At 46.3% G+C, this 27,973-nt stretch overlaps 3 protein-coding genes across 6 annotated transcripts; all 3 read right to left on the bottom strand.

The window, feature by feature from the left end:
- Positions 1 to 1,079: 1,079 nt before the first annotated feature.
- Positions 1,080 to 3,199, bottom strand: dpm2 (dolichyl-phosphate mannosyltransferase subunit 2, regulatory). The gene is made up of 4 exons (XM_084694008.1): positions 2,802 to 3,199; positions 2,222 to 2,311; positions 1,902 to 2,004; positions 1,080 to 1,771 (listed from the first exon to the last, which is right to left on the bottom strand). Exons 1-4 carry the CDS (start codon positions 2,802 to 2,804, stop codon positions 1,716 to 1,718), a joined length of 252 nt encoding a protein of 83 aa, XP_084550134.1. The 5' UTR covers positions 2,805 to 3,199; the 3' UTR covers positions 1,080 to 1,715.
- A 925-nt stretch (positions 3,200 to 4,124) lies between these two features.
- On the bottom strand, positions 4,125 to 25,393 carry LOC146220176 (early estrogen-induced gene 1 protein-like). 4 transcript variants are annotated; one of them, XM_084694031.1, is made up of 12 exons: positions 25,298 to 25,393; positions 24,601 to 24,904; positions 14,541 to 14,661; positions 13,068 to 13,097; positions 10,276 to 10,392; positions 9,782 to 9,828; positions 9,271 to 9,422; positions 8,463 to 8,567; positions 7,819 to 8,023; positions 7,501 to 7,622; positions 7,019 to 7,088; positions 4,125 to 6,909 (listed from the first exon to the last, which is right to left on the bottom strand). In XM_084694031.1, exons 2-12 carry the CDS (start codon positions 24,744 to 24,746, stop codon positions 6,864 to 6,866), a joined length of 1,161 nt encoding a protein of 386 aa, XP_084550157.1. In that variant the 5' UTR covers positions 24,747 to 24,904; positions 25,298 to 25,393; the 3' UTR covers positions 4,125 to 6,863. The 4 variants fall into 4 exon arrangements, with proteins under 4 accessions (XP_084550157.1, XP_084550159.1, XP_084550160.1 ...); XM_084694033.1 differs by having other exon boundaries at positions 7,501 to 7,619; XM_084694034.1 differs by having other exon boundaries at positions 9,271 to 9,413.
- A 412-nt stretch (positions 25,394 to 25,805) lies between these two features.
- Positions 25,806 to 27,949, bottom strand: naif1 (nuclear apoptosis inducing factor 1). The gene is made up of 3 exons (XM_084693613.1): positions 27,372 to 27,949; positions 26,988 to 27,038; positions 25,806 to 26,776 (listed from the first exon to the last, which is right to left on the bottom strand). Exons 1-3 carry the CDS (start codon positions 27,814 to 27,816, stop codon positions 26,223 to 26,225), a joined length of 1,050 nt encoding a protein of 349 aa, XP_084549739.1. The 5' UTR covers positions 27,817 to 27,949; the 3' UTR covers positions 25,806 to 26,222.
- Between the last annotated feature and the right edge of the window lie 24 nt (positions 27,950 to 27,973).

The raw sequence follows: 27,973 nt of genomic DNA, 5'->3' as shown, positions 1-27,973 counted from the left end.
TCGGTCGCGTAAAACAAGTTTCTCGCCATGCGCGTAAATCCGATACTCAATGGTAATCTCATGTAACCTATATATTATTAGGCTACAAACTCATAGACATAGCTGAGATAGCCTACAATTCCAAATACTTGCCTCAGTTTGACTCATCGAGGCCGGTAATGCAGGTCGTTCCTGCCTCACTCTTCAGAAGGATACGAGTTATCAGAGCACTCCCTCCATGGCAATTGAATCCGTTGTTTCTATGAATGAGCACAAGTGGTGATGCAGCGACATTGAGCGGAATCTATCGATCTGTCCTGGTCTGCGCTTCATCCACCACGGAACAGCTCGGTTTATGATCATGACGACGATAGGCTAATTCACGATTTTGACAAACACATTATAAGGGTGTGTGGGCCTACTACTTCAAACTCCAGTGGTTCAAAATTCTTCAAATATCAGCTAAATAAGTATGTTAGTGATAAATAAATATTTTGTCATTAAAACTGTTATAATTTGCCTTCTGATCGGCTACATCAATGGCAAACAAGAATGAAACACTGAGAAGCTGAACACATCTACCATCCTAACATCATGTGTGAAAGCAAGTTACACTGAAAACAAGGCATTCAATGAACCACAATAAGCCACAAATGTGTATGTGCCAGAAACATCCCATTGGGAAACGTGTTCTCTGCAGGATGACTCAGGCCTTGTTTTCCCATTTGTAAATGTCAGCTTACTTCCAAGTTTCACTTCAGTCAGGCTTCACCCTGAAAACCACCAGCATACTTTCTTATGCTCTACGCAGAGCTGAAACTGAACTATTTCTAGATGTGATCAACGTAGACATGTCATACAATAGAATGACTCTCTATAGAATGGGATTTGTTTAAAAAAATAGCTTCTTGTCAATTTCGCTTTTAGTTTCTCATTAGCTAGTTGACTGGACAAGAAAAACTACATTTGGACCATTGAGAAGATAGGAATTCTTCAGGAGTCTTCAAAGTGTTGTTGCAGTTGTGTTTACATTGAGTTTTTTTTTTTTTTATGAAGTAGGAACTTTCCTAACATGTAGTGTAAACACATTAATAATGACATTTAAAAAAAGGACTCTTAATAAAGAAGCATTTCAGGTCAGAATAACATGTCTAGTGGTACATCTGGACGTGCTCACTCTCACATGAAACACATTTTAGAGTAGATAACACCTTTTAGAGTAGATAACACAATAATGAAGAGGTCTGTCATTAACCGATCAATTAACAATAATAAAGATTACAAATAATGATTACTATATTACTTTTATTCTGTTTTGAATGTTCTAAAGATAATAAACAATGTTTGATCTATATCTTACTAACTCATGGAAACATGACCAGGAACTAACATAGCAAATTCTTTATCATATATCAAAACATTCAAAACAAAATAAAAGCAATGTAGTAATCATTATTTGTGATCTTTAGTATTGTTAATTGATCAGTGGTTATTGACAATTTTTCAGTACACACCATCACAACAAGACTGTAGGCATTCTTATTGAAGGACAAATGTGATTTAAAATTATTGAGCAGTTCTTCAACAAATCCTGTCACAATTCGCCCATAATCTAGATTGTCTGGGTCTTGAGTGTTCAGATAGTGGCACAGGCCAGACCCCTAACCATGAAGGAATGTTGCTAATCCAGGAGGTTCTAGAGACACTAATAGCACAGCAAGCAGACAGCTTGCATTTTAGTCCACCTTCTTTGGTTTGCGATTTTTCCAGGTGACCACACCTATAAATGTCCCTGTAGAGAGGAGAGGGGGAGGAGTAGGAGTTAATCCATAGCATAGAAAAGGTGAACTTTATTATGTGCATGAAGAAGATGAAGCAAGCTCCTGTTTCCTGTGAGGATGTTGTGTTATAAAGCAGCTCACCGATGAAGAGCAGCAGGAGGAGGGCTGCGATCCCAGGCAGGATAACAGAATACTCCCGCTGAAGAAAATACTTGTGTACAACATGGTCACCATCCACAAAGGGCTGCAACAGAACCAAGATTAACTTACTGTAATGTGGTAAATACGCCAAAAACTATGTTTTACTGTAGCAAAAACACAACCAGCAATATTGGGTTAGAGTTAGTTATAGTAGTGATAGTTATAGTACTACAGGCAGATACAATTAATACAAGCACTGAAGTAAACTGATAGGGCATACTGTTACTGTAAACTACCGATCACGTTTGTCTGTCACATACCAGAATGATGACCCAGATCGTGTAGTAGGTGAACAGGAAGAGGCTGAACCCAACCAGGCTCATGCCCACGGCCTGGTCTGTCCCTGTGGCCTGGAAATACAAGGGACCTCACACGTTGGCTCAGTGAAGTTCATGTCTGCGATGCAATAGCTTCAAGGAACGTTACAAGAACTGTGTCCGCTACCTTTTGTCTTGTCTTGAATAAAAGTTACTCAGAGGAGCGAGGCTTGTTAGCTCAGTAGCGTAGCTGATCATCAACTTGCTACGCGACACAGTTCCACTACAGACACTCAGACAAGTAGTTCTAATACAACACCATACGGTATTTGACTAATCTGAGCTCGTTTGAGATTTAAGATTAAGTTATGATTGATCTTGCTAGCTCGTAAACAATAAATTCGAATTCGTGAGTACTTGGTAGTGTATGATTGGCCTTGCAACTCATTAGGTAGCTAGTCTAGCTAGCTAGCTCTAACAAACTGTCAAGAAGAGTTTTGCAGCAACAGATGTAGCTAGTCTATACAAAAACCGTGCAGTGGAAGTCTTCGCATAGTAGCTAAATAAAAACATACATAATTACCATGACGTGAGGTGTACTAGTAGCTAGGTTCCTGTTTTGAAAACGTCTTGGATGAAGCTAATATCAGTTAGCTAGCTATTATACATGCAGGTCTGACCAGCGTCTGCGTCACGGTCACGCCCATAGATATATATATAAACACTAGACGTCTCGCCCGCGTTGACGGACAACGGAGTCGAACGTCCGCACATGGCGGCCAACAGTCAACTCGCTCACCCATACTGCATTGTGTTGATGCTACATGTAATTTTATGTGACCAAAACTTGCCAAATTTTCAACCGATTTTTAAACGGTTTGGTTTGTTATCAACGTCAGCGATGTCGTTATGCCACTGCATACTTTTATTCAATAAAACAACAGAATTATTCTCAAGTATGCAGTGGCATAACGACATGTGAGGCGTCTCGGGAGTGGGCAGGCTCTGATCTAGTCTTTATCTATGGTCACGCCTTCAAACAACGAAGTACCAGAGAACGTCGTTTCTTTTTTCTTCGGTTAAAGTTGTGACAGATTGCAACCAAAGTTTATGAGCCCGCCATCTACTGTTCAGGAGTGTGAGACCGGTGGACCACACTCAAACCAAAACCAAGAAAATACAGAAATACCAACATAAAAACCTACATCCTACCCCGTCCTAGTTTAGGAGGTAATGTTGAGTCATGGAAATGAAAAAATAAGGCCTCCACAAAAACTCCAAATAAATAAGTAGTAAATAAACTGTAAATAGGCTACGTGTTTAAATAAGTTGGCGGGTTCCAGCAAATCTCCTGTAAATAACGGTCAATCAAACTCGTGCCGGAGGCGTAAATGTCCAGGCAAAAATTGGGGGCGCTGTTTCTCACATTTCTTGACTATTCTTCTTGACTGCAAAAACTACAGTTTGTAACTTTTAAACCTGTATAATGAAAATGTTAAGAAAAATGTGTTGCTGAACTCCATATGACCTCCTTGGTTCTGGAATCAAGATACTCAGAGAAAGTCTTGAGAAACGAGATGATGTGCTAATTTTCTAACAAGAGGGGGAATGGACGATTTTACCAAGAACAGTGCAACCCTGCTTCACGACTGGTCGGGTCAGACAAATAAAACTATCCTTAAACTATCCTGACACATAATACCGTAAAGATTATTTTAAGGTGTTCAATTAACCTCAACCACTTGTTGCATTACCACTATTTGCAGTTTCAATAGTTTACTAAATGCTTGATTCATGAGTATTTCTTTAAAATCTAGGGACCTTAAAATGAGGTACATACATTTTCCATTACTTTCAAATTGTACTTTGATTATGTTATGCTTAAATAGTTAATACAGAAACAATGTTCCAGATTACCAACCTTTTTATTTTCCCCAAAATATTAAATGAAACTTTTCCAATAGACATATACAATCAAGAATAGGACATTCAAATACAGTATTTGTTTACAAATATAATTCAACCTCTCCTCGTCTCACTGCTCTTGTCTACAGAGACAGGAAAACCCATGCATAAATAATAGAAAACTTTAGAGAAATGCCTTTTAAAATGTATGTAAAATAATCATTTTTAAAATAGAGTAATTTAATATAATTAATAATATTTTAATATAATATACGTATTAAAAGTTTAGGGGGGTATTCCAGAAAGCAGGTTATGTGACATACCTGGGTAAATAAACTCCCCAGCTGACACCCAGCGTTGTAGCAACATTGCCAGTAGGTAACATTGCGAATCAGCTGGTGGGTTAATTTACCATTTATGTTGCATAACCTGCTTTCTAGAATACCCCCTAGATTACAATCTGGGTAACGTTCTGTGAGTCTTCAACGTGTGCATAGATTAAATCCTTTACAATGATGACCAGTGCAGGATTTGGGTTGATTTAGAGATAGACCTTTGTTATAAGGGAAATGTGTCAACTGATTTTAAAAAACAAAGCAAAAAAAGTCAAGGTACTTTAAATGAATGATTAAGTCTTTCTTTAGATGGACATTTCATATCTTCCAGAAACATCTATTCAGTACATCATGTAGTCAAAAAGAAAATAATGTGTTGTGTTTCATCCATGACACAAGAGACAGCACTACGATTTTGTTAGAAAATCACATTACAAACTGTCAAGTATGTAGGAAAAAAAACATACTCAAACAATACACTTTCTGAAAACAGTAGCAGAGGAATAATGATTTCATCTTTAGGGTGAATGTACAGTATAGAGAATACACTACATAGAATATGTATTTAGTTAACTTGAAGATCAACATTTTACCATACCATACATACCACATACATGGCAATTTCCCATATTTTCACCACAAACGAAAAGGTAAACCAGCCTGCTGATTTGTAAACACAACAACAGACAGTAAAGTTATTTAGGTTCAGACTGTTCTTAGAAAGAGGGAAATCTACTTTTTTTTCTAAAATCCCAAAACAAATATAGTGGTTTCTTTATTTAAAAAAGGTAATTTTGAAATCCAGTGTTATCCAGAGGGACCCTAACCCTCACACAACAGGTCCTTGTGTGGTCAGGGGTCGCTAATGTCCCAGGGGTCGCTAATGTCCCAGAGTGGTAATGCAATGAAGGATTTCAAACTTTATTCACTGGTTTCTTTTGTTGTATACAAGGATACACACACATACACAACACATACTCACCACAAAACCTATAACAATCATGATGAAGGTGTAAGAGTGAAGAACAATAAGAACCAGCATTTAAGCAGCAGCTCGTTTCAGGTCTGTTCTCTCTGAGATTCGAGGATGAAGGACGTGTTCTGACTCAAATAAAGAAGCCAAGTTGTCAACATTTCATACATGGGTCATTTTAACACTTTGGTTGTTGATTAAACAAATAATTAAAGATGAAAGCTATTATTGGACAAAGGGATTGTGTAAGTATATATAAAAAAAGATTACCTACATTTTGAACACAAATCAAACAAAGAGTTAGTAAATTTTCCTGATTTCAACTTTCAGACCAAATGAAAAACAAGCTCTTTAAAATCTCACTTGCACATGCAAATGATCTGCTTACACACACAATCACTCTTTGCACACATAATTTTACTTTAAAGCATTCACATACACACAGCACAAACAGACAAGTAAACACATGAAGACACTCAGAGGACACTGTCCTGTACGGATGCTTTGACTGAAACACTGTTGACGAGGACACAGTGGGAGACTGGTGAAGCATGCACCCTGCAGCATGCACCCTGCAGCATGCACCCTGCAGCATGCACCCTTCACCCTGAAGCATGCGGGTGCCTCCACAACTCTGAGAACCCCAGCTGCAGCCTCAGCATGTGCAGAGACAGGGGAGTTAGCCAGCTAACTACTTACATTTTTCAAAATAAAACATTGTAGTTTTGTAGTCAAACAAACAGAAGGGTCCATTTTTAAACTATAAGACCTAACACGCGTTCCACTCAGATCTCTACTGTCTGTGCAGTCATACACTAGCGGCTGCCTGGGTTGTAGCTGTCTCCAGTTTCTACCGACTCAAGTAAAAACCTTCCCTGTGCTTCTGTAGTCACCAAACCAGCTGGTGAGCTCAACACTACGGTTGCTTTAACTAGCAGCGGATCAAGAATCCCCCGCCATGTCTGAGTGCTTGCATATGGCCTGCCATATGTGATGACCATCACATCAGAATTATTTCACACAGAACAACACTGTAGCTCGTACCTTTCTTATTACCTGACTCGGCAACACTGACCTGAACTGATACATGTTTCATCAGGTGGCTGCTAGTGCTGTAATAGCTTAGATAAAATACCTTCCACCAGTTCAGTAAATATTTTAAATTAAGTGCACAATAAAACATTTTTAAATGCAGCACAATGGTTTTTCTAAAAGTGAACATCAAAGACAGGTTAATGTGCAAACGTTCAATCTCATAACAACATAACAACCCTAACCCAACCCCCTAACCCACTAACCCTATAACCCCCTAACCCACTAACCCTCTAAACTTCAACTCTCCATCTCCAGCCGTGTGTTCATCAGGGTGTCTGTCCTACACCAAGTGATGGAAGGAGACCCAGAGCTGTGTAGCATTGTAGCAACAGCAGTGTTAATGGCTCTCAATCACGACTGGCTCAAAGACCCCAGCTGTCACCCTGGAGGAAAAACAAAACAGGAAAGGTTGTCATATGACCCTACCTCTCTTTCAATATTGTGACTCACACACCTTCATATTAATGGACCCTGCCCAGCACCAGGCCTCACCTGCTGCCCATCTGCACTCCGCTGAGTGATGTGGTCCCATCCCGGCTGACAAACAGCCTCAGGTTGCTGTCTGAAAGCAGAGGGGTTAGGTAGTGTGGGGCTAGGTAGTGTGGGGCTAGGTAGTGTGGGGCTAGGTAGTGTGGGGTTAGGTAGTGTGGGGCTAGGTAGTGTGGGGCTAGGTAGTGTGGGGCTAGGTAGTGTGGGGTTAGGTAGTGTGGGGCTAGGTAGTGTGGGGCTAGGTAGTGTGGGGCTAGGTAGTGTGGGGCTAGGTAGTGTGGGGCTAGGTAGTGTGGGGCTAGGTAGGAGCTCTTGTCCTTCTAGTGTCTGTCTGAAACAGAGGGGGGAGAGGAGAGGGATCCCCCCCCCCCAACCCATTAACCATGTTAATTATTCAACATCACTAAAGAAGCTGGGCTGTTATAAACCTTGTAGTTGGATTATTTTGTACTTTCCAGTGTGTATGCTATTATACTTCCCCTCACCTTCGTTGTTGCTGACATCAGCAAAGTTTTGGCTCTGAAGGATTTTCTCCACGACATCATCAGCGTCAATGCGTGTGTCGTCAACCCAGGTGGGGTGGCTCTCCACCGAAGCCTTCTGCCTTCTGTCAGGTAAGGAGAGGGTTAACTGAAGCTATGACCCTGCAGGGCCACCATACACACACATACCATTGAGCTGTCTAGCAATATAATGTAGTTGACACGGGTCGAGGTGGGTACACATTTACATATGCTGGAAAATGGAGAACAGCTACAACAATGCCTTTGTTCATGTGTGGGTTAGAATTAGAGTTAGATTACCTTGAGGGTCTTTTGGAGAGCAGGGCAGGGCGGGGGGGCCTGGGGGGCCTCTCCGGCCGGCCGGGGGGGTCGCTGTGGGGATCTGCGGAGGCCAGGGTCAGGGTGGGGGTGCACACGCCCCCGGAGGCACTGCTGCCGCTGGACGCTGTGCGGCGATGGGTGAGGTCTGTCAGGCTGGAGGCCCGGGAGTGTTCTGTGCTGTAGCCTGGGGGTAGACCAGGATTACCTCACATGCAGATCACCTCACGTGCAGATTACCTCACACCCACACAGCCTTACATGCAGAAGACCTCACATCCAGATCACCATACACCCAGATTACTTAACATTCAGGATGACCTCAGACCTCACATCCAGACTACCGCACACCCATAATACCCTGCACCCTGGATATCCCCACACTAAAATGATCTCACTTTGAGGATTACCTCACACCCAGATGATCTCACATTCAGGATTATCTCACACCCATATTACCCCACATCCAGATGACCTCACAACTATTTAACATTAAATCCAGATGACTTCACACCCAAATTATCTCACATTCTGGATTACCTCACATCTCATATCCTGGATTACCTCACATCCAGATCACTTCAAATAAAACGTTACTAAATGAACATGTGATGTAAGTGACTGACCTGAAATCCTGCTCTGCTGGCTGGCGTAGCTGGAGTTGCGTGAGTGTCCAGAATGGAAAACCTCGTCAGGGCTGGACATGCTCTGGTCCTGCTCCCCAGACAGGCCTGCAACCACACATAGTTAGGACCTGTGACCACACTGACTGATGCTAACACTGATGCTGCTAACACTGACTGATGCTAACACTGATCCTGCTAATACTGACTGATGCTAACACTGATCCTGCTAATACTGACTGATGCTAACACTGACTGATGCTAACACTGATCCTGCTAATACTGACTGATGCTAACACTGACTGATGCTAATACTGACTGATGCTAACACTGACTGATGCTAATACTGACTGATGCTAACACTGACTGATGCTAATACTGACAGATGCTAACACTAACTGATGCTAATACTGACTGATGCTAACACTGACTGATGCTAATACTGACTGATGCTAACACTAACTGATGCTAACACGGACTGATGCTCACACTAACTTTGAGGGTTTAAGTTGGTTGAGGGGCAGTTCTATGGGCGTTTGTAAAGCCCTCTGTGACATGCTTGTGTGTAAAAAGGGCTATACAAATACATTTGATTAGATTAATTGATGCTAACACTAACTGATGCTGCTAACATTGAATGTTATTTATCACAAACAAATATTACAAACTTGACTTGAATTCAAACTAAACAAAGCTCAATAAGAATGTGGAATTGGCACTAACACCGATATAAAAATGACACAAAATGTTGTGCGCTGGTCATCCTGAGTGACCCTGGATCCCTGTAATCACAACAGACTGTCCTAGTTACCAGAGGTGAGCGGGGGGGGTCTTGCCCTGAGTGTCCGTCCTGCAGTGCTGCCCCCTGGTGCTGGGGGGGTGGTGGTGCCCTCACCCTTACAGGCCAGCTGCAAGGAGGGGTCCTGGCCCGAGGAGGAGATGGACTTGGCTGTGCTGGGGGGCCTCAAGCAATGCAGTTTATTTCACCCATTTTGTCACCAAGACCTTCTCTTTGCTTCATCAATGTTAGTTCATGACAATGTTATTCAAGTACACAGTTATAAGCAAAGCAACGTCTTTATTCTTTATGACCAGGCATTATTATACTTTATAACTACAGTGGGTAGATCAGTGTGGTCGTACATATATAAAGACTCTAACAAAAGTCACAACGTACCAACTTTAATAGATGAAAATTTGTAAAGGAACCATGTGATGTGTTACCCATGTTGAGTTTCTCTCTGATCAGCAACCACTGTAAAACCTTAAACCGTCAAGCCCAGTAGCTGGCATGAGGTCAAATCATGAGTAGTTAGACTCACGTTTTAAAGCAGGGGTCCCCAGACAGCAGAGTCATACCAATCGTAACCTGCAGAATGTGAAATGTTTAGTATCACTGAATGGTAGAAGCTCAACACTAAACCAACCCGTAAGTGCTGCATGCTGAACCTGAACTAAATAAACACAGACTGCCTGTCTAACTGTCTGTATGCCTGTTTACCTGTCTGCCTGCCTGCCTGCCTGCCTGCCTGCCTGCCTGCCTGCCTGCCTGCCTGCCTGCCTGCCTGCCTGCCTGCCTGCCTGCCTGCCTGCCTGCCTGCCTGCCTGCCTGCCTGCCTGCCTGCCTGCCTCTCTGCTTGTCTGTCTCTGTCCGTCTGCCTGCCTGCCCATCTTCCTGCCTGCCTGCCTCTCTGCCTGCCTGCCCGTCTGCCTGCCTGCCTCTCTGCCTGTCTGCCTGCCTGCCTGCCTGCCTGCCTGCCTGCCTGCCTGCCTGCCTGCCTGCCTGCCTCTCTGCCTGCCTCTCTGCCTGTCCTACCTTGAGGATGGAGTTGTCCTGGCGTGTGTTCTTTGTGTCGTAGCCCTCGAGGATGCAGCAGCGCACAGCAGAGCCTGAGCCTGCAAACTCTGCCATGTTGAGATCAGCAAAGCCCAGCTAAAGAGGGGGGAGACACAGGGGGGAAAAGTGGGGGAGATAGGGGAGAGAGATAGGGGAACGTGGGAGAAATAGGGTGATAAAGATGGGGAGGGAGAGGGGGAGATAGGGCAGAGATGGGGGAAGGTGGGAGAGATAGGGTGAGAGAGATGGGGAAGGATAGGGGGAGATAGGGGAGAGAGATAGGGAGGGAGAGGGGAAGATAGGGGGAGAGGGGGCCAGCCAGTATTACATTACATGAACAAATACCTTGCTGTCTGATGCCTTGTGAAGCTTTTAAAGACAATAAAGGTATTTTAAATAGTTAAACATGCAGGATAAGATAACATACAAAAGATTAAAGGAGAAAATGAGATGTAACAATGACAATGGCACAGTGTACACATAACTGAGATGGTACTTTACACTGTGTCTGGTAACTGAGATGGTACTTTACACTGCTGTGTCTGGTAGCTGAGATGGTACTTTACACTGCTGGGTCTGGTAGCTGAGATGGTACTTTGCACTGTCTGAGCTTCCGATCCTTGATAGCCTGTTCAACTTTCTACATGCACTTTCTTGTGCATGTTTATTTGGATTAACGTGTCAGTTCAATTAATCAAATGTCATTCAAAAATGCCATTAGCAATAGATAACATGTTTTATCAGGTTTCCCCCTTATAATTAGAATATAAACCCTTCCTCTGCCCACATGCCCTGTGCTGCATATTTGGGTTAGGGTTAATCCTCTCTTTGTTACGTAACCATGGGGAGGCTTTGCAAGGTCGCCTAAGCAGAACTTCAACACACACTCCACTTGGGACACAGCCCCCTCCCCACCTGGATCCTCTCCAGTTCTTTGTCCGCTTCACTCTCCACCAGTTCCCAGTCTTACAACACACCACACAAAGCAGAACCAGTCCCCATTGTTAGAACATATTACACACTAAATTAAGTTTAATAGAACAGTCACCACAACAGCACTACAGTACTATAACACAATAGCACTACAACACTACAGCACTAGAGCACTACAGCACTAGAGCACTACAGCACTAGAACACTACAGCACTAGAACACTAGAGCACTACAGCACTAGAACACTACAGCACTAGAACACTACAGCACTAGAGCCCTAGAGCACTTCAGCACTAGAGCACTACAGCACTAGAGCACTACAGCACTAGAGCACTACAGCACTAGAACACTACAGCACTAGAACATTACAGCACAATAGCACTACAGCACTAGACCACTAGAACACTATAGCACTAGAGCACTTCAGCACTAGAGCACTACAGCACTACAGCACTACAGCACTACAGCACTAGAGCACTACAGCACTAGAGCACTACAGCACTACAACATTACAGCACAATAGCACTACAGCACTACAGCACTACAGCACTAGAGCACTACAGCACTAGAGCACTACAGCACTACAACATTACAGCACAATAGCACTACAGCACTAGAGCACTACAGCACTAGAGCACTACAGCACTAGAGCACTACAGCACTATGGCACTACAGCACTACAGCACTAGAGCACTACAGCACTAGAGCACTACAGCACTATGGCACTACAGCACTAGAACACTACAGCACTAGAACACTACTACAGCACTAGAACACTACAGCATTAGAACACTACTAGAATGGTGTTCTGCTGACTCTTAGACTGTAACAGAGAACAGACTTCCTGACTGTTAGACTGTAACAGAGAACAGACTTCCTGACTCTAACACTGGACTAGAGAGGTCAGGGACCTTGTCCACCATCATGTCACATGTCTTGTTTGTCAGTGCTGAGACAGCAGAGCTGGAACCAGCTCCTTCCTGGACGGATCAGCGAGGACGGCAAGAGCGCTGTCAGAATGATAACATCCAGCAAGCTTCCATAACACACAGTATACACACACACACAGTATATACACACACACACAGTATACACACACAGTATACACATACAGTATACACACATGGAGACATATACTGGTATAGAAGCACAGAGACTCGTATAGAAGCACAGAGACTAGTGTGGATGATTTGACAGTGCAAAATACCCTATCAGATTGTCCTACCAGCCTACAATAAACAGGTAGGATGACTTCATAATGCAAAATACCCTATCAGATTGTCCTGCTACTCTAATTAGTATGGACTAGGGACTAGTATGAGTAACCAGAGTAAGTTTAATGCATGTGGCACCTTCCTAGTCAGAATTAGAGTTAGCAGGGGATGCATTTATTGGCAAGACACGACAGCCCTGCCCTGAAATGCACCCCACCCCATGTCATTTCTGTTCTGTATATGGCAGCATCAAATTATTGTTACTGTACATTGAGGGGACTAGAAGCACAGAGCCTAGTACTGAAGCATGGGTTACAGGTAGCCTTCCCTTTGGTCACGTTGACCACAAACCCGCACAGAGCCTAGTCCTGAAGCATGGTTTACAGGTAGCCCTCCCTTTGGTCACGTTGACCACAAACCCGCCCAGACACACACCTCCTCATGACATTTACAGCAGACACCACCACTTTACTGCTGCAGCTGTAAAATGCAGCTTCACATTGGAGGTCAGGTGTCCCCTAGGTTACTGTCTCGGTCAGGTGTTCCCTAGGTTACTGTCTGTATCAGTTGTTCTCTAAGTTACTGGCTGTGTCAAATGTTTCCTAGGTTACGTCAAATGCTTACCTTTGAAAATGCTTTTCCTCCTTTTAGTTCCTGAAATGAGAGAGTGTTGTTGTTCAGATGTTTCAATGAGCAGTATTAATTTTTTTATACAGTATGTATTAAAGGGGCAATTGATTGCAAAAACCACTGAAAAATTACAGTTTGGTGTGTAAAATAGACATTCAGTGAACCTCAAAGTCCATTGAAACCTTCTCACTACTATTTTGGAAAGGCAACGCGCAAACGCTAGCTTTTGAAACAGTGCAACTTGTGACGTCACAAGTTGCAGCATCAATTTGCCCTCTGGTTTTCTGGTCAAGGAACATAAACGGAGGTAGCGTAGATCTCAGAAACTTTTTAGCTTGCTGCTGTTCCACAGGAATTACAAATAAGAGAGTTAATACGTTTTCAAGATATTTAAAATGGACTACGGTCGTAAATGCAGTTTTCCAGGCTGTACTGGGAATACTGACACTTTTCAGAGTCTTCCCAAGGAACCAAACACTCAACGGGTTGTGATGTTTGTCTATGAGAAGATCCCTGTGCAGTTCGACCCTCAGTTACACATTTGCTTGAACCATTTCACCGAGGACAGTTTTGAAAACCTGGGACAATGTAGTTAGTCCACATATTTAAGTTTCAATATTCCTATAGGGTCACCCATCTAAGTCAATCCTGTTTGCTTCGACAACAGAAGTGGAAACAACTAACTAACTAGTCAATCTGTTGAAAACAGTGTTGTGTAGACACAATAGATAGGGTTAGGGTTAGTTTTTCTCCACCTTCGGTGTTTCAGTGAGTGCTGCTGTTTGGCCGTGTTGCGTCTTTGCTCCGCAGCTTCGCTCATTATAGACCAACCAATCAGTGCGCAGCTTATCTATATATTCATGAGCATACCATAAAAGGAGAAAACCTAGCCTTTTTTCCCGGGACAAATTCAGTGGAAGCATCAGGGGGCATAGAACAGCACCTGGGCCATTTTCAGCCCAACCAATGTTACATACCCTATTCAGAGACTATATGGAACAGTCTGAAATACCCCCCAAAAAACAGTCAATCACCCCTTTAAATAGAAACTTGTTCAAATACATTTACATTTACTGATAAACCATCACATTTCTTAATGCCTTAAATTAGTCTTGGTTGCTAGGTGAGCAGGAAAGGAAGGTGCATGCTGGGAGCAGGTGCATGCTGGGAGCAGGTGCATGCTGGGAGCAGGTGCATGCTGGGAGCAGGTGCATGCTGGGAGCAGGTGCATGTTGGGAGCAGGTGCATGTTGGGAGCAGGTGCATGCTGGGAGCAGGTGCATGCTGGGAGCAGGTACATGTTGGGAGCAGGTGCATGCTGGGAGCAGGTGCATGCTGGGAGCAGGTGCATGTTGGGAGCAGGTGCATGCTGGGAGCAGGTGCATGCTGGGAGCAGGTGCATGTTGGGAGCAGGTGCATGCTGGGAGCAGGTGCATGCTGGGAGCAGGTGCATGCTGGGAGCAGGTACCTTGCGTACAGAGACCCTGCAGATGCAGGGGTCCAGGAGTCCTGTGGTGGGACTGGCACTCATCTTACACACAAAGGAGAACTTCTTCCTCCAGCGTACACAGTTGTGCTGGACCTCCTCCCTGCAGGCAGAGAGACAGAGCCATTAGACACCTTCAGAGGGGAGACATGGAAGTCGTCCTAGTGGAAGCCACTTCCTGGTTACTGCAGTAGGGACTTCTTATTCCCTGCAGGCCAGTCGTGATTCCTCCCTTTCCTGTCCTTTTATTATTATATTTCTATAGTAACACATTTTCTCACCATGCTGAAGGTGTAATTGAGCTCCAACAACCTCTGTCTCCTCCATGTGCCATGACACGCTGCATGTGCTATGAGATGCTGCATGTGCCATGACACGCTGCATGTGCCATGACACGCTGCATGTGCCATGACACGCTGCATGTGCCATGACACGCTGCATGTGCCATGACACGCTGCATGTGCTATGACACGCTGCATGTTCCATGACACGCTGCATGTGCCATGACACGCTGCATGTGCACATACCCCGCACATACCCTGCACATTGCAATTTGCACTATTGTATCGTTCCATTGCATCTGTTTTTTAGGTTAGATTGTAAATGATCACATGGCCCTTCATTCCTGTGTGTTTGAACTCCCTGAGAGGCTGCCTGACTCCAGAGAGGGTTAGGGTCACCAATGCTCCACCATGATCATATCTACAGTAGAGTGTGTTCCTGCTGGATTGGGAACCCCTATTCCCTATACTGGGGCATCATCTCTGGCTACACAAGCTCTCTGGCAACACGAGACTTGGGACATGTTATGACAAGTTCAGAATGTCTCCCTTTCTCTCTCCCTCTCTTTCTCTCCCTGCTCTCTCCCTCTCCCTGCTCTCTCCCTCCTACTTTCTCTCTCCCTGCTCTCCCTCCCTTTCTCTCTCCCGCTGTCGCTCCTGCTCTCTATCCCTCTCTAATTCCCTCACTCTCTCCCTTTCCCCCGCCCTCCCTCTCTTTCTCTCCCTGCTCTCTCTGTTTCTCTCCCTGCTCTCTCTCTGCTCTTTCTCTCCCTCTCTGCTCTCTCCCTCACCCTCGCTCTCCCTCTCTCTCTCTCCTGTAGGGACACGTCCTGTGCGTCTGTCTAGTTTTTCATACATTCCATGCTGCTTGTGATTCATTCCATGCTGCTTGTGATTCATTCCATGCTGCTTGTGATTCATTCCATGCTGCTTATGATTCATTCCATGCTGCTGGTGATTCATTCTGCTCTTCAGTTCCCCTCGCTATTCAACTCTCTCCATTTCTAACCCTATAACCCATATCTGCTCTACCCAATATTTTTCAACATCAGTCTCTTATTGTTCATCCTCATTCCCATCATCGCTGTGGCCCTTTTAAACTCCCTCTATCCCACACCCCTCCACCCCCACACCTCCAGCCCCACACCCCTCCACCTCCACCAAATGTGTGTGTTGGAGTGGAGAGAGAGCAGGGTGATCAGCTAGTTCTGTCTGGAGAGAGCAGGGTGATCAGCTAGTTCTGTCTGGAGAGAGAGCAGGGTGATCAGCTAGTTCTGTCTGGAGAGAGAGCAGGGTGATCAGCTAGTTCTGTCTGGAGAGAGAGCAGGGTGAATGGCTAGTTCTGTCTGGAAAGAGAGCAGGGTGATCAGCTAGTTCTGTCTGGGGAGAGAGCAGGGTGATCAGCTAGTTCTGTCTGGAGAGAGAGCAGGGTGATCGGCTAGTTCTGTCTGGAGAGAGAGCAGGGTGATCAGCTAGTTCTATCTGGAGATAATTTGCTGCTCCCAGACCTGCTGACGTGGCCCACCACACACACACACACACACACACACACACACACACCAACCCTGCCCTCAACAGACAACACACACGCTGTACACATGTACACACAAACTCAAATAGAAGACATCTGTGTAGTTACAGGCAGACAGAAGAGGAGGAACGAGGTTAGGGTTAGAGGAAGAACGAAAGGAAGGATATCCACACTTGGATGAGCCTAACCTTAGCCCAAGCAAAAGTATAGAAGCACAATATTAGCCCAAGCCATTGCATTTCTTTCATTTGAATCTCAACAAAACTTCACCACAACTGCCTGGTGTGGGCGGGGACTCTGTGACTCGGCACGGTTGCTATGCAGGCATGCTAGCTATGCAACGCAAGTGAGTTTTAAAAGGCTCTCCCTACTCAGACTACAAACACACAAACACACACAGGCATACACACACACAAACAAACACACAGGCATACAAACAAACAAAGGCATTCAAACACACACACACACACACACACACACACACACACAAGCATACAGTGAGTGGGTGAGACAGAAGCCTTGGACCTAACCCTACAGTAACCCTGACACTACCTAACCCAACACTACCTAACCCTAACGTAACCCTGACACTACCTAACCCAACACTACCTAACCCTACTGTAACCCTGACACTACCTAACCCAACACTACCTTACCCAACACTACCTAACCCTAACCTTGACACCAGAATGAGAAGAGCTCCTACCTAACCCAACACTACCTAACCCAACACTACCTAACCCTAACCTACCTAGTTCTGCTTTAGGTAGTGAAAACCCTAACCCTGCAAACCCTAACCCTGCAAACCCTAACCATGCAAACCCTAACCCTGCAAACCCTAACCCTGCAAACCCTAACCCTGCAAACCCTAACCCTGCAAACCCTAACCTTGCAAACCCTAACCATGCAAACCCTAACCATGCAAACCCTAACCATGCAAACCCTAACCATGCAAACCCTAACCTTGCAAACCCTAACCATGCAAACCCTAACCCTTAGCTGCACTGAGCTGCTGCTGAAGTACGTGTGTACCCGTGTGTATATGTATCAGTGTGTGTGTGTCAGTGTATATCAGTGTGTGTATCAGATTGAGCATCAGTGTGTGTGTCAGACTGAACATAAGAAGTGTGTTTGAAATCAAAGCTCTCCACCCTCATCTCCCCAAGGGCTTCATCTAACCCAGTTCCCTGTAACACACTACCAGATGGCATTCTCCTCTGTCGGGTTTCATCACTCCTTCCCTTCATCTGCCTCCCTCCCATGCATGTTGCGTCCCCACACACCTCCCATGCATGGTGCAGCCCCACACCCCTCCCATGCATGTTGCGTCCCCACACACCTCCCATGCATGTTGCGTCCCCACACACCTCCCATGCATGGTGCAGCCCCACACCCCTCCCATGCATGTTGCGTCCCCACACACCTCCCATGCATGTTGCGTCCCCACACCCCTCCCATGCATGGTGCAGCCCCACACCCCTCCCATGCATGGTGCATCCCCACACACCTCCCATGCATGGTGCAGCCCCACACCCCTCCCATGCATGGTGCATCCCCACACACCTCCCATGCATGGTGCAGCCCCACACCCCTCCCATGCATGGTGCAGCCCCACACCCCTCCCATGCATGGTGCAGCCCCACACACCTCCCATGCATGGTGCATCCCCACACCCCTCCCATGCAGCAGCTCTAAACCTTCTTAGAAACAGAAAAAAAAAATAGGCTAACATAACGGTCATCACCCAAAGAAAGTTGTAAAACCACTGAGGTATTCTAGAAACATTCTTGGTGTTCTAGAAACATTCTTGGTATCCTGGAAGTGATGAGAACAAATAGTTAACCCCTCAAAAAGCCTAACACATTGTATCTGTTAAGATCTGAGAGAGCGAGCATGAGAGCGAGACACAGCAATCTACAGGACCGTGCTCATAAACGTGTTCACAAAAGTCCCAGTACTGACCTTTGAAATGACAGCCATCGCTAGGCGACAGAATACACATTGTACAGTGTGTTAGGATTAGTAGACTAAGCTGAGGTCAAACTGAAGCTCTCAGGTGCTGAGACCAGCTTGCTACACAGATATGAAAACACCAACATCAAAGACAACAATACAAGCAGGTACAGAGGACACACACACAGAGATCTTCCTTTGGTCTCAGTATTACTGCCTGGCATTCCCCTTCCTCCCCCATCACCCCCTGCTCCCTCCCCCATCTCCCCCTGCTCCCTCCCCCATCTCCCCCTGCTCCCTCCCCCATCTCCTCCTGCTCCCTCCCCCATCTACCCCTGCTCTTTCCTTCATCTCCCCCTGCTCTCTCCCCTCCCCATCTCCCCCTGCTCTCTCCCCTCCCCATCTCCCCCTGCTCTCTCCTTCATCTCCCCCTGCTCTCTCCTTCATATTCCCCTGCTCTCTCCCCTCCCCATCTCCCCCTGCTCTCTCCCCTCCCCATCTCCCCCTGGTCTCTCCTTCATCTCCCCCTGCTCTCCTTCCCATTTTCTTGTGGTGGAATCTGAGGAATGACATGTGTGTGTTCATGTCTGTATCAGGTGTGTGTGTTCATGTCTGTATCAGAAGTGAATAGCCTCTCCTTCCCACTACTGAGAATGAATGCTGTTACTTGAGCATATATTTCTAGGTATGTCAGAAACATAAACTCCCCAGAGAAATCTCTCTCAAGCTAATGACACTTTCACACATCTAATTACACTCATACTCACTAATTACACATCTAACAAGCCCATAAGGACTTTCTGGAAGAGGGCCGGGGTGTGAGTGCTCTTCCATGGTTACTAGGTGTATCACAAGGGAGACCTGGTGTTCCCAGGGTTAGGGTTAACACCAGTAACCAAGCAGACTAGAGACCTGGTGTACCCAGTAACACAACCAAGCAGACCAGAGACCTGGTGTACCCAGTAACACAACCAAGCAGACCAGAGACCTGGTGTACCCAGTAACACAACCAAGCAGACCAGAGACCTGGTGTACCCAGTAACACAACCAAGCAGACCAGAGAGCTGTGTTAGCATGACGACAAGACATCAGTTTAATGCTGAAGGTAGCAGTCAGGTATATATAGGTATAGCTGGGAAAGAGAGAGAGAATAGGGAGAGAGAGGATGTGGAAAGAAGGGTTAGGGAGAGAGAGGATGAGGAGAGAGATACAAAGGGAGAGATGCTGAGGTGGAAAGAGAGAGTATATGTGGGAAGGCATTATTGGGACATATCCTGCACTTAGAATCTGTGACATCTATGGCGGCCTTGGAACACAGTGTGACATAACACCAGAGCCAGGGGCAAACATTCCCCCTGCCCTGCACAGAAACCACTACACCTTCCTCTCGCATGGAAGGGTCCAAAGTTTAAATGTAGCAGGAGTAAGTTAGTTTTGGACTTGGTTACTCAAGTCTGTACAAGTACATAAACTTAGAGGTAGATATATGGATGAACTGTATATAAGGTGTATGAGGTATACTGTTTGAGGCTCTCCCTCTCCCTATCTCTCTCCCTCTCTGTCTGCTCTCCCTCCCATTCATCCCCATTTTCTTGTTACTGGCTGTTCTCAACTTCTGAATACAGAGCAGCAATGTTCTGGGACATTAGTGACACAAGTCTCAACCATCCCCCTCTAACACACTAGACACACACACACACACACAGAGACACACAGAGTGACATACACACAGAGACACACAGAGTGACACACAAACACACAGAGGCACACACAGCGTAGTTGGAGGGGGGTTGTATTGGCACTACCAGTGCCTGGTACAGAGAGGCACTGCAGCCACAAGACTGTGACTAACAGCAGTGACCACTCAACCACACACACACTATTTAGATCACAAACAAGCATCTCATTCTATTCAGATGTGCTCAAAATAACTTTCTAAACCACTATTACAGTATTACTATTATGGTTAGGACTATTACAGTATTACTATTATAGATACATGTGTCATGTCTTGTTTAGTAACTGCATATCAGCTGATACTGAGTATCAGCTCAGATGGAGCCAGAGCAGAACTGGATAGCTGGTCTAATTCTGAGGCAGGCAGCTACCAGGCAGGCAGGGAACAAACAGGCAGGTACCAGGCAGGCAGGGAACAAACAGGCAGCTACCAGGCAGGCAGGGAACAAACAGGCAGGTACCAGGCAGGCAGGGAACAGGCAGGCAGGCAGGGAACAGGCGGGCAGGGAACAGTCAGGGAACAGGCAGGCAGGGAACAGGCGGGGAACAGGCAGGGAACAGGCAGGGAACAGGCGGGCAGGGAACAGGCAGGCAGGGAACAGGCAAGTAGGAAACAGGCAGGCAGGGAACAGGCGGGCAGGGAACAGGCGGGCAGGGAACAGGCAAGTAGGAAACAGGCAGGCAGGGAACAGGCGGGGAACAGGCAGGCAGGGAACAGGCGGGCAGGGAACAGGCAAGTAGGAAACAGGCAGGCAGGGAACAGGCAGGCAGGGAACAGGCAGGGAACAGGCAGGAAGGGAACAGGCGGGGAACAGGCGGGGAACAGGTAGGCTGGGAACAGGCGGGCAGGGAACAGGCAAGTAGGAAACAGGCAGGCAGGGAACAGGCGGGCAGGGAACAGGCGGGCAGGGAACAGGCGGGCAGGGAACAGGCGGGCAGGGAACAGGCGGGCAGGGAACAGGCAGGCAGGGAACAGGCAGGCAGGGAACAGGCGGGCAGGGAACAGGCGGGCAGGGAACCAACATCTGGATGTCAGCCATAGGTAGGAGTGCCGTGTTTGTGATCCAGATTGATATACTGGTGTCAGTTATGCAGAATCTCAATCAGTTTCTGATTTCAGGAAGTAAATTCTGTGTTGTGGCCCCAGAAACAAGCCGCATGCCGTTACACTCAGCAGGCAATGATTGGCCTAAGGAATGGACGTTGGACACCCTTGCCATATGATTACACTATCCTGTTAAAGTCATTATAGCAATCATAAAAGGTCACATGATTTACTCTAGAATGGCTTTCTCTCTCTTGGTGAACCAAAGAAAAACTGATATGGCGTTGCCTGGGCAACAGCGCGGCCATAGCTCCTTGTTGCCATAATGATCTCTGCCTCGGTCGACACACACAGTAACCCTTCTTCCCCATCACCAACATTGCCAAATTAATTCTGTAAATGTCAACTGACAGTAACAAACTGGAAGGTGGTAATGCATTCAGTGGAGAACGGAAGAGGATTGAGTATAATACACATCCAAACAGATCTGGTTACTGTTCACAACCAAACAGCTTATCCCATTAGCATCTATTAGGGTTAGCATCTATTAGCATGTCTGAGATACTGCCCCCACACACAGCAAGAAGATTACTACTTACAACATAGGAGAGGCTAGACCAGAGGGTTTCAACACCCTTAGAGGATGATCAGTGAACACCATTCTAGAGGTGCATGGAGACTGTGGATACAACCACTCATGGTTAGGTAAGGCTACGCAGTTAAAGCTACTTCCTGTAAACTTCATCATCCCCTATAACACCATCATCCCCTCCAGACTGGTCTCCAAGCTTGTGGACCTGGGACTAAGCACCTCCCTCTGCAAGTGGATCTTCCACTTCCTGACGGGGAGGCCACAGGTGGTGAGAATCGGTGACCGCAACTCATCTGTACTGATCACCAACACAGGTACCCCCCAGTAGTGTGTGCTCAGCCCTCTCCTGTTCTCCTTGTTCACTCACAACTGTGCGGCAACGCACAGCTCCAACCTCCTTGTTAAGTTTGCTGACGACACAACCGTTGTGGGCCTCATCTCTGACAGTGACGAGTCAGCCTACAGAGAGGAGGTTGACACCCTGACATCATGGTGTCAGGACAATAACCTCTCTCTCAACATCAGCAAGACCAAGGAGATGATTGTGGACTATAGGAGGCGGCAGGAGGAGGAGCATGCACCCCTACTCATCAATGGATCTGAAGAGGAGAAGGTCAGCTGCTTCAAGTTCCTCGGGGTGAACATCAGCAACGACCTTACCTGGTCTGTTCACACGACAAGGTGGTCAAATTGGCCCATAAGCGCCTCTTCTTCCTGAGGAGACTGAAGAACTTTGGTATGGACTCAGTCATCCTCACTAACTTTTACAGATGCACTATAGAGAGCATTCTGACTGGTTGTATTACAGTGTGGTATGGGAGATGCACAGACAGGGACAGCGAGGCCCTATGAAGTGTAGTCCGTTCTGCTGAGTTCATCATCGGCAGGAAGCTCCCAGCCCTACAGGACACCTACCACACACGTTGCCTAAGGAAAGCCGGCAGGATCCTAAGAGACTGTTCCCACCCATCCTTCAGTCTCTTTACCCCGTTGCCCTCTGGCAGGCGTTACCGCAGCATCCGGTCGCGCACACGCAGACTGGACAACAGTTTCTACCCAAGGGCCATCAGGCTTCTAAATGGACACTGACATGGACATTGATTTACTGCACACTAGTCACTTATACACTGTCACTTTCAGCTACTGGTTGCACCATCAGTAACATTGCACTACTGTACCTCACTGTACCTCGCCACCAGGCTCCTGTATGGTCATTGACATAGACACTGATCTGCAATTTTGCACTGCTGTACTGTACTCCACTTAGGTTAGAATAGGTTATAAGGTTGAAATAGGTTTTATGTGCATTTAGGGTTGGTATAGTGTATTATTTATTGTATCTGTAATTTAGGAAGTTTTAGTATTAGGGTTAGTATAATGTATTATTTATTGCTATCTGTATATTTAGGAAGTTTCTCTTATTTAAGCTCACCGTAGATGTAAAAAATGTTCTGTGTACTTATATGTTATGTTATGCCAGGTGCTTGCATTGTCTTGTCTTAAGCATTTCAGTGCCCAGTCTGACCTTATGTTGTTCTGTGTACCTGACAAATAAAAGACTTGAACTTGAACTATATTTCCACTTTGTCAATTTTAGTTTGGCCGCCTGTCACAAGCACATCTGGGCCCCTGGGCGCCTGTCACTAGCACGTCTGGCCGTCTGGTCGCCTGTCACTAACACGTCTGGCCGTCTGGTTGCCTGTCACTAGCACGTCTGGCCGTCTGGTCGCCTGTCACTAGCACGTCTGGGCGCCTGTCACTAGCACGTCTGGCCGTCTGGCCGCCTGTCACTAGCACGTCTGGCCGTCTGGCCGCCTGTCACTAGCACGTTTGGCCGTCTGTCACTAGCACGTCTGGGCGCCTGTCACTAACACGTCTGGCCGTCTGGCCGCCTGTGACTAGGACGTCTGGCCGTCTGGCCGCCTGTCACTAGCACGTCTGGCCGCCTGTCACTAACACGTCTGGCCGTCTGTCACTAACACGTCTGGCCGCCTGTCACTAGCACGTCTGGCCGCCTGTCACTAACACGTCTGGCCGTCTGTCACTAGCACGTCTGGCCGCCTGTCACTAGCACGTCTGGCCGTCTGTCACTAACACGTCTGGCCGCCTGTCACTAGCACGTCTGGCCGCCTGTCACTAGCACGTCTGGCCGCCTGTCACTAACACGTCTGGCCGTCTGGCCGCCTGTCACTAGCACGTCTGGCCGCCTGTCACTAGCACGTCTGGCCGTCTGTCACTAGCACATCTGGCCGCCTGTCACTAACACGTCTGGCCGCCTGTCACTAGCACGTCTGGCCGCCTGTCACTAGCACGTCTGGCCGTCTGGCCGTCTGTCACTAACACGTCTGGCCGTCTGGCCGCCTGTCACTAGCACGTCTGGCCGCCTGTCACCAGCACGTCTGGCTGCCTGTCACTAGCACATCTGGGCCCCTGGGCGCCTGTCACTAGCACGTCTGGCCGCCTGTCACTAGCACGTCTGGCTGCCTGTCACCAGCACATCTGGGCCCCTGGGCGTCTGTCACTAGCACGTCTGGCCGCCTGTCACATCCAAATAGCTCCTGATGAGGAGCTTGCTATGCAACTTGACCAAGGCAAAGACATGAGTGACAGAGCCATTATGTTTAGGAGTTTTTGGTGACACACATTACAAATAAGAGTACAAACTGGCTTAACACTACATAAAAAAAGCTTTCAAAGGCTGTCTTACTGTTGATGTAGTATTGGTTGTCTCACACATCCTGCATGTGTATGATTCACCTGCCAGCTTGTATGTCCCAGATTGATCACACTCAAGCACAACTAGATAATAACCATAAACTGAGTTACTCAGAAACATACATTTTTGATTACTACACGTAAATTATGTAGGCCTATTATGTATATTCATGATTTAACATTCGTACCTGGATGACGAGCTGGCAAAGTCCCCTCCGTCCAACAATCTGATTTTGCAGAAAAGAACGCCATTGACAAACGGTACGGCGGCTAGCTCCTCCAAAGTCAAATGGATTTGAAACCTGAACTTCTTCTTTTTCATTAAAAACGCCATTGAGTTGTTCACAAATGAAATCCTCAGTGTTGACAAGTAGTAGAGCGACGAAGAAGAGGGGTATGAGGAAATGCAACAGAGTTCGACTTCTCAAGAGCTTGGAAGTCCTTCCCGGTGTTTGGGCTCAGCATCTCGGTATACTCTGTGGTGAATTGGACCTGCAACGGTAAAGATAGATTAAGTATATGGTTAGCCTATACATGTATTGCTAACCAACTACTTCAAAGCATGACTTTGCTGAATTATTATTATTGACGAAAGGGTAGTGGGTTAGGAAAACGCAGATTTTCCCCACCATCTGAAAAATATTTCCAAATGTTTCATAGCGAATCAACTAATCTCTAAAAATTGCTGTTTTACCAGTTGTCAGAATAAACAGCAGCGCTCTTCTTTCAAATAGACTACTTACAATTGCTGGATACGTGCGCTATTATAGAGTAGAACTGACGTGACATGCAGACACAAAACTATATTTCATCGATGGACACTCAACGACGACACAAATATTGTCTGTCAGATCGTGATATTTATTCGTAAATGTGCCGTTTTACCTCATAATTTGCATGGACCCCTCACAGCTAAACCGACTGACCCAACAATCTGGCACACGCACTTTGAATCGAAGTAGCGGTGAGGTAGCGGTGGTCGATACAGTCTAGCCCCACCTCCTAAAAAAAAAAATACAGTAGGCGAGCAGCTTTAACGTGGCTTGTAGCGAAAGAGATGTGACGAACGACATTGGTTATTACTGGTGTAGTCTAGATGTGCGGCATTTGAATTCGAACACCAGATAATATAGTAAATAAATAATGTTGGTGTTCATATGCGTTTGTAAATGAGCGAGTAAAGACCAGACTACAGTTTGTGTGAATATAGGGTGACATCTGCCGGTACAGTGTGAACTCCGCCTGGTAAAGTCTAATTAGACAGACTGGTGGCAGTTTCAAACTACATAGTAAACGAAACTTAAATAATAAAATGCTCAGTTACTTAAACAATCATATAGGCCATGATGAAATAATTGTATGATTACATTCATAAAGTAGTTGAGTCATCGAGTCCAAATCCAATAGGATTTATTTTTGTTTTATTATCGAATAGGCATTTGTGCACTTATACCTTTAAGCAGAATCATTTAATCCGAGACAGCAGTGTGGAACAGTCTGGGTTTCAGATCCGTGACATCATGTACACTTTAAGCACTCTGATCATAGGCCTAAAATCAGGCCTTTGAGAACAGTAAAAGCTCTTTTACAGCCAACATGGTTCTAACCCTTATAACCTACATGCTTGTTCTATGGCCTTTATATATTCTCTCTGCCTCACACACTCACACGATTATAAACACACACACACGTCTACACACATAGCTTACTCAAACAAACACACATTTAAAACACATGCATCCCACCACACTAGTCCACAAATCAAACATTTCCTCACCTGTCCCACACACACCCACGCGCACACACACATTCATTGTGTACCCTCTGTGTGCTGTGGAGACTTGGGTCTCTGTTCACCTTCCTCTATCCCCCCCATGTTTGTAGGGTTCTCCGGCCCCCCCGGCCCCCCCAGGTTTCTAGGGTTCTCAGGCCCCCCCAGGTTGCTAGGGTTCTCCGCCCCGCTCTGCAGGAACTTGCGCAGGTCCTTGAGCGCGGGCCGCAGCATCTGCACCAGCGCCAGCAGGGCAGCCTGTGTCCCCTCCAGCGCCTGGGCCTGCCGCTCCTGGGCGTAGGCCTGCGCCTCCTGCCAGCGCCGCATTACCTGCAGCAAGTCATTCTGGCCCTCCAGGTGCTGCGCGATCTGTCGCATGTGCACGTTGGTGACACGCTGCTCCTGCAGCAGACGGGCAGAGTTGAGGGCGATGCGGCTCTTCAGCTCCTGGGGCTTGGCCGTGCCCTGGGGGGGTGAGGGGGCCAGCATCTCCACCGGGGCCTCCAGAGCCGTCACCACGCTTGGAGCTGCCTCCGAAGTGGTGCAGTACTCCACCACACCCCCCTCCTCCAGGGTGTGGTAGGTGGTCTCTGCTGTGGACCACAGAGCACTAGGTCAAGCAGGGCCCACACGTGTGACCTACTGCATTTGAACACTATCACGTCTGAGTCAACTAGTTTAAGACTGGGTGCACCGAGAGATTGTAGGTTTACACCCAACCCTGCTCCTGAAGAGCTACCCTCCTGTAGGTTTAAACTTATTGAGAAACACTCATCTCTCAAATATATCAAATCAACAACTTACCATCTAGAGTTTTTGTTTCTTCGCAAACTCCCGTTGGACCTGATTGAAGACCTAGAGATAAACAGAAGCATAACTCGCCGTTTGAACAAATATTGTGTAAAAAGTGTCAGATAATATTGGGCAGTACTCCTTATTTATGTTTCTAAGATAAGTGACAGCTGTCATTGGTGGCCAAAAATGTTCACTTCAAAATAACACCAATGAATTTATCAATAAGACTAAAAAGCTAACTAATTTGACAGCTGATCAAATTGCATTTATTTGTACAATAGCCATCGTGATTTTAATTCTGATAAACTGCCATGTGATTTAGTATTGAGAAATGTGGACATTACATTTTTCACTCAAACGATCGATGCTAACTTTATAACAGAATCAACTTACTTTCTGTGAGAGTCACAGTGGTGGCTGCGCTCATGGCGGCAGGAAGGGTCATTTCTGCATCCGAGTCCCCAGCAGGTAAACTGATGATGGTGGCTTCCCCAAGGAGATTACAGATGCGCTGCTGCATAGCGGTCAGGATGACAGGCACGGGAGTACAGTCCGCGGATGTCCCCTCAATTGCTGCTCTTGCTTGGGCCACTTTGCGCCTAACTTCAGTCTTCATATCGGACCACTTCTTCTTGACTTCAGCCAACTCTCTTGGACAGGTAGTTACAGCGTTCACCTTCTTCAGAATCTCTAACCATGCGTTATTCTTCGCAATGTGAGTGACTCCAGCATTGAAGTGGTTAACGAGTGTATGCTTTTGTTTCTCTATTTCCTCCACAATAATTTCTACCTCTCTCTCTGAAAAATTCATTTTTCTCTTTTTGGCAAACGATGCCATATTTGAGTAAATTGTTGTTTTTGAAAGATAATTGTGCGTATTGTACGCAAAAATAGTACGATTTACTCAATCGATGTGCGCAACGTAATGGCTTCCAGAATCGGCTTCTTCTTCCTACAAACAACGCTTACGTTCGTTGTGTCTACAGCTCCGCCCA

This window comes from Hypomesus nipponensis, chromosome 27, assembly GCF_054491055.1.
Source record: "Hypomesus nipponensis isolate SF chromosome 27, ASM5449105v1, whole genome shotgun sequence".
NCBI classification, from domain to species: domain Eukaryota; kingdom Metazoa; phylum Chordata; class Actinopteri; order Osmeriformes; family Osmeridae; genus Hypomesus; species Hypomesus nipponensis.
This window is presented reverse-complemented; position numbering and strand designations above follow the sequence as displayed.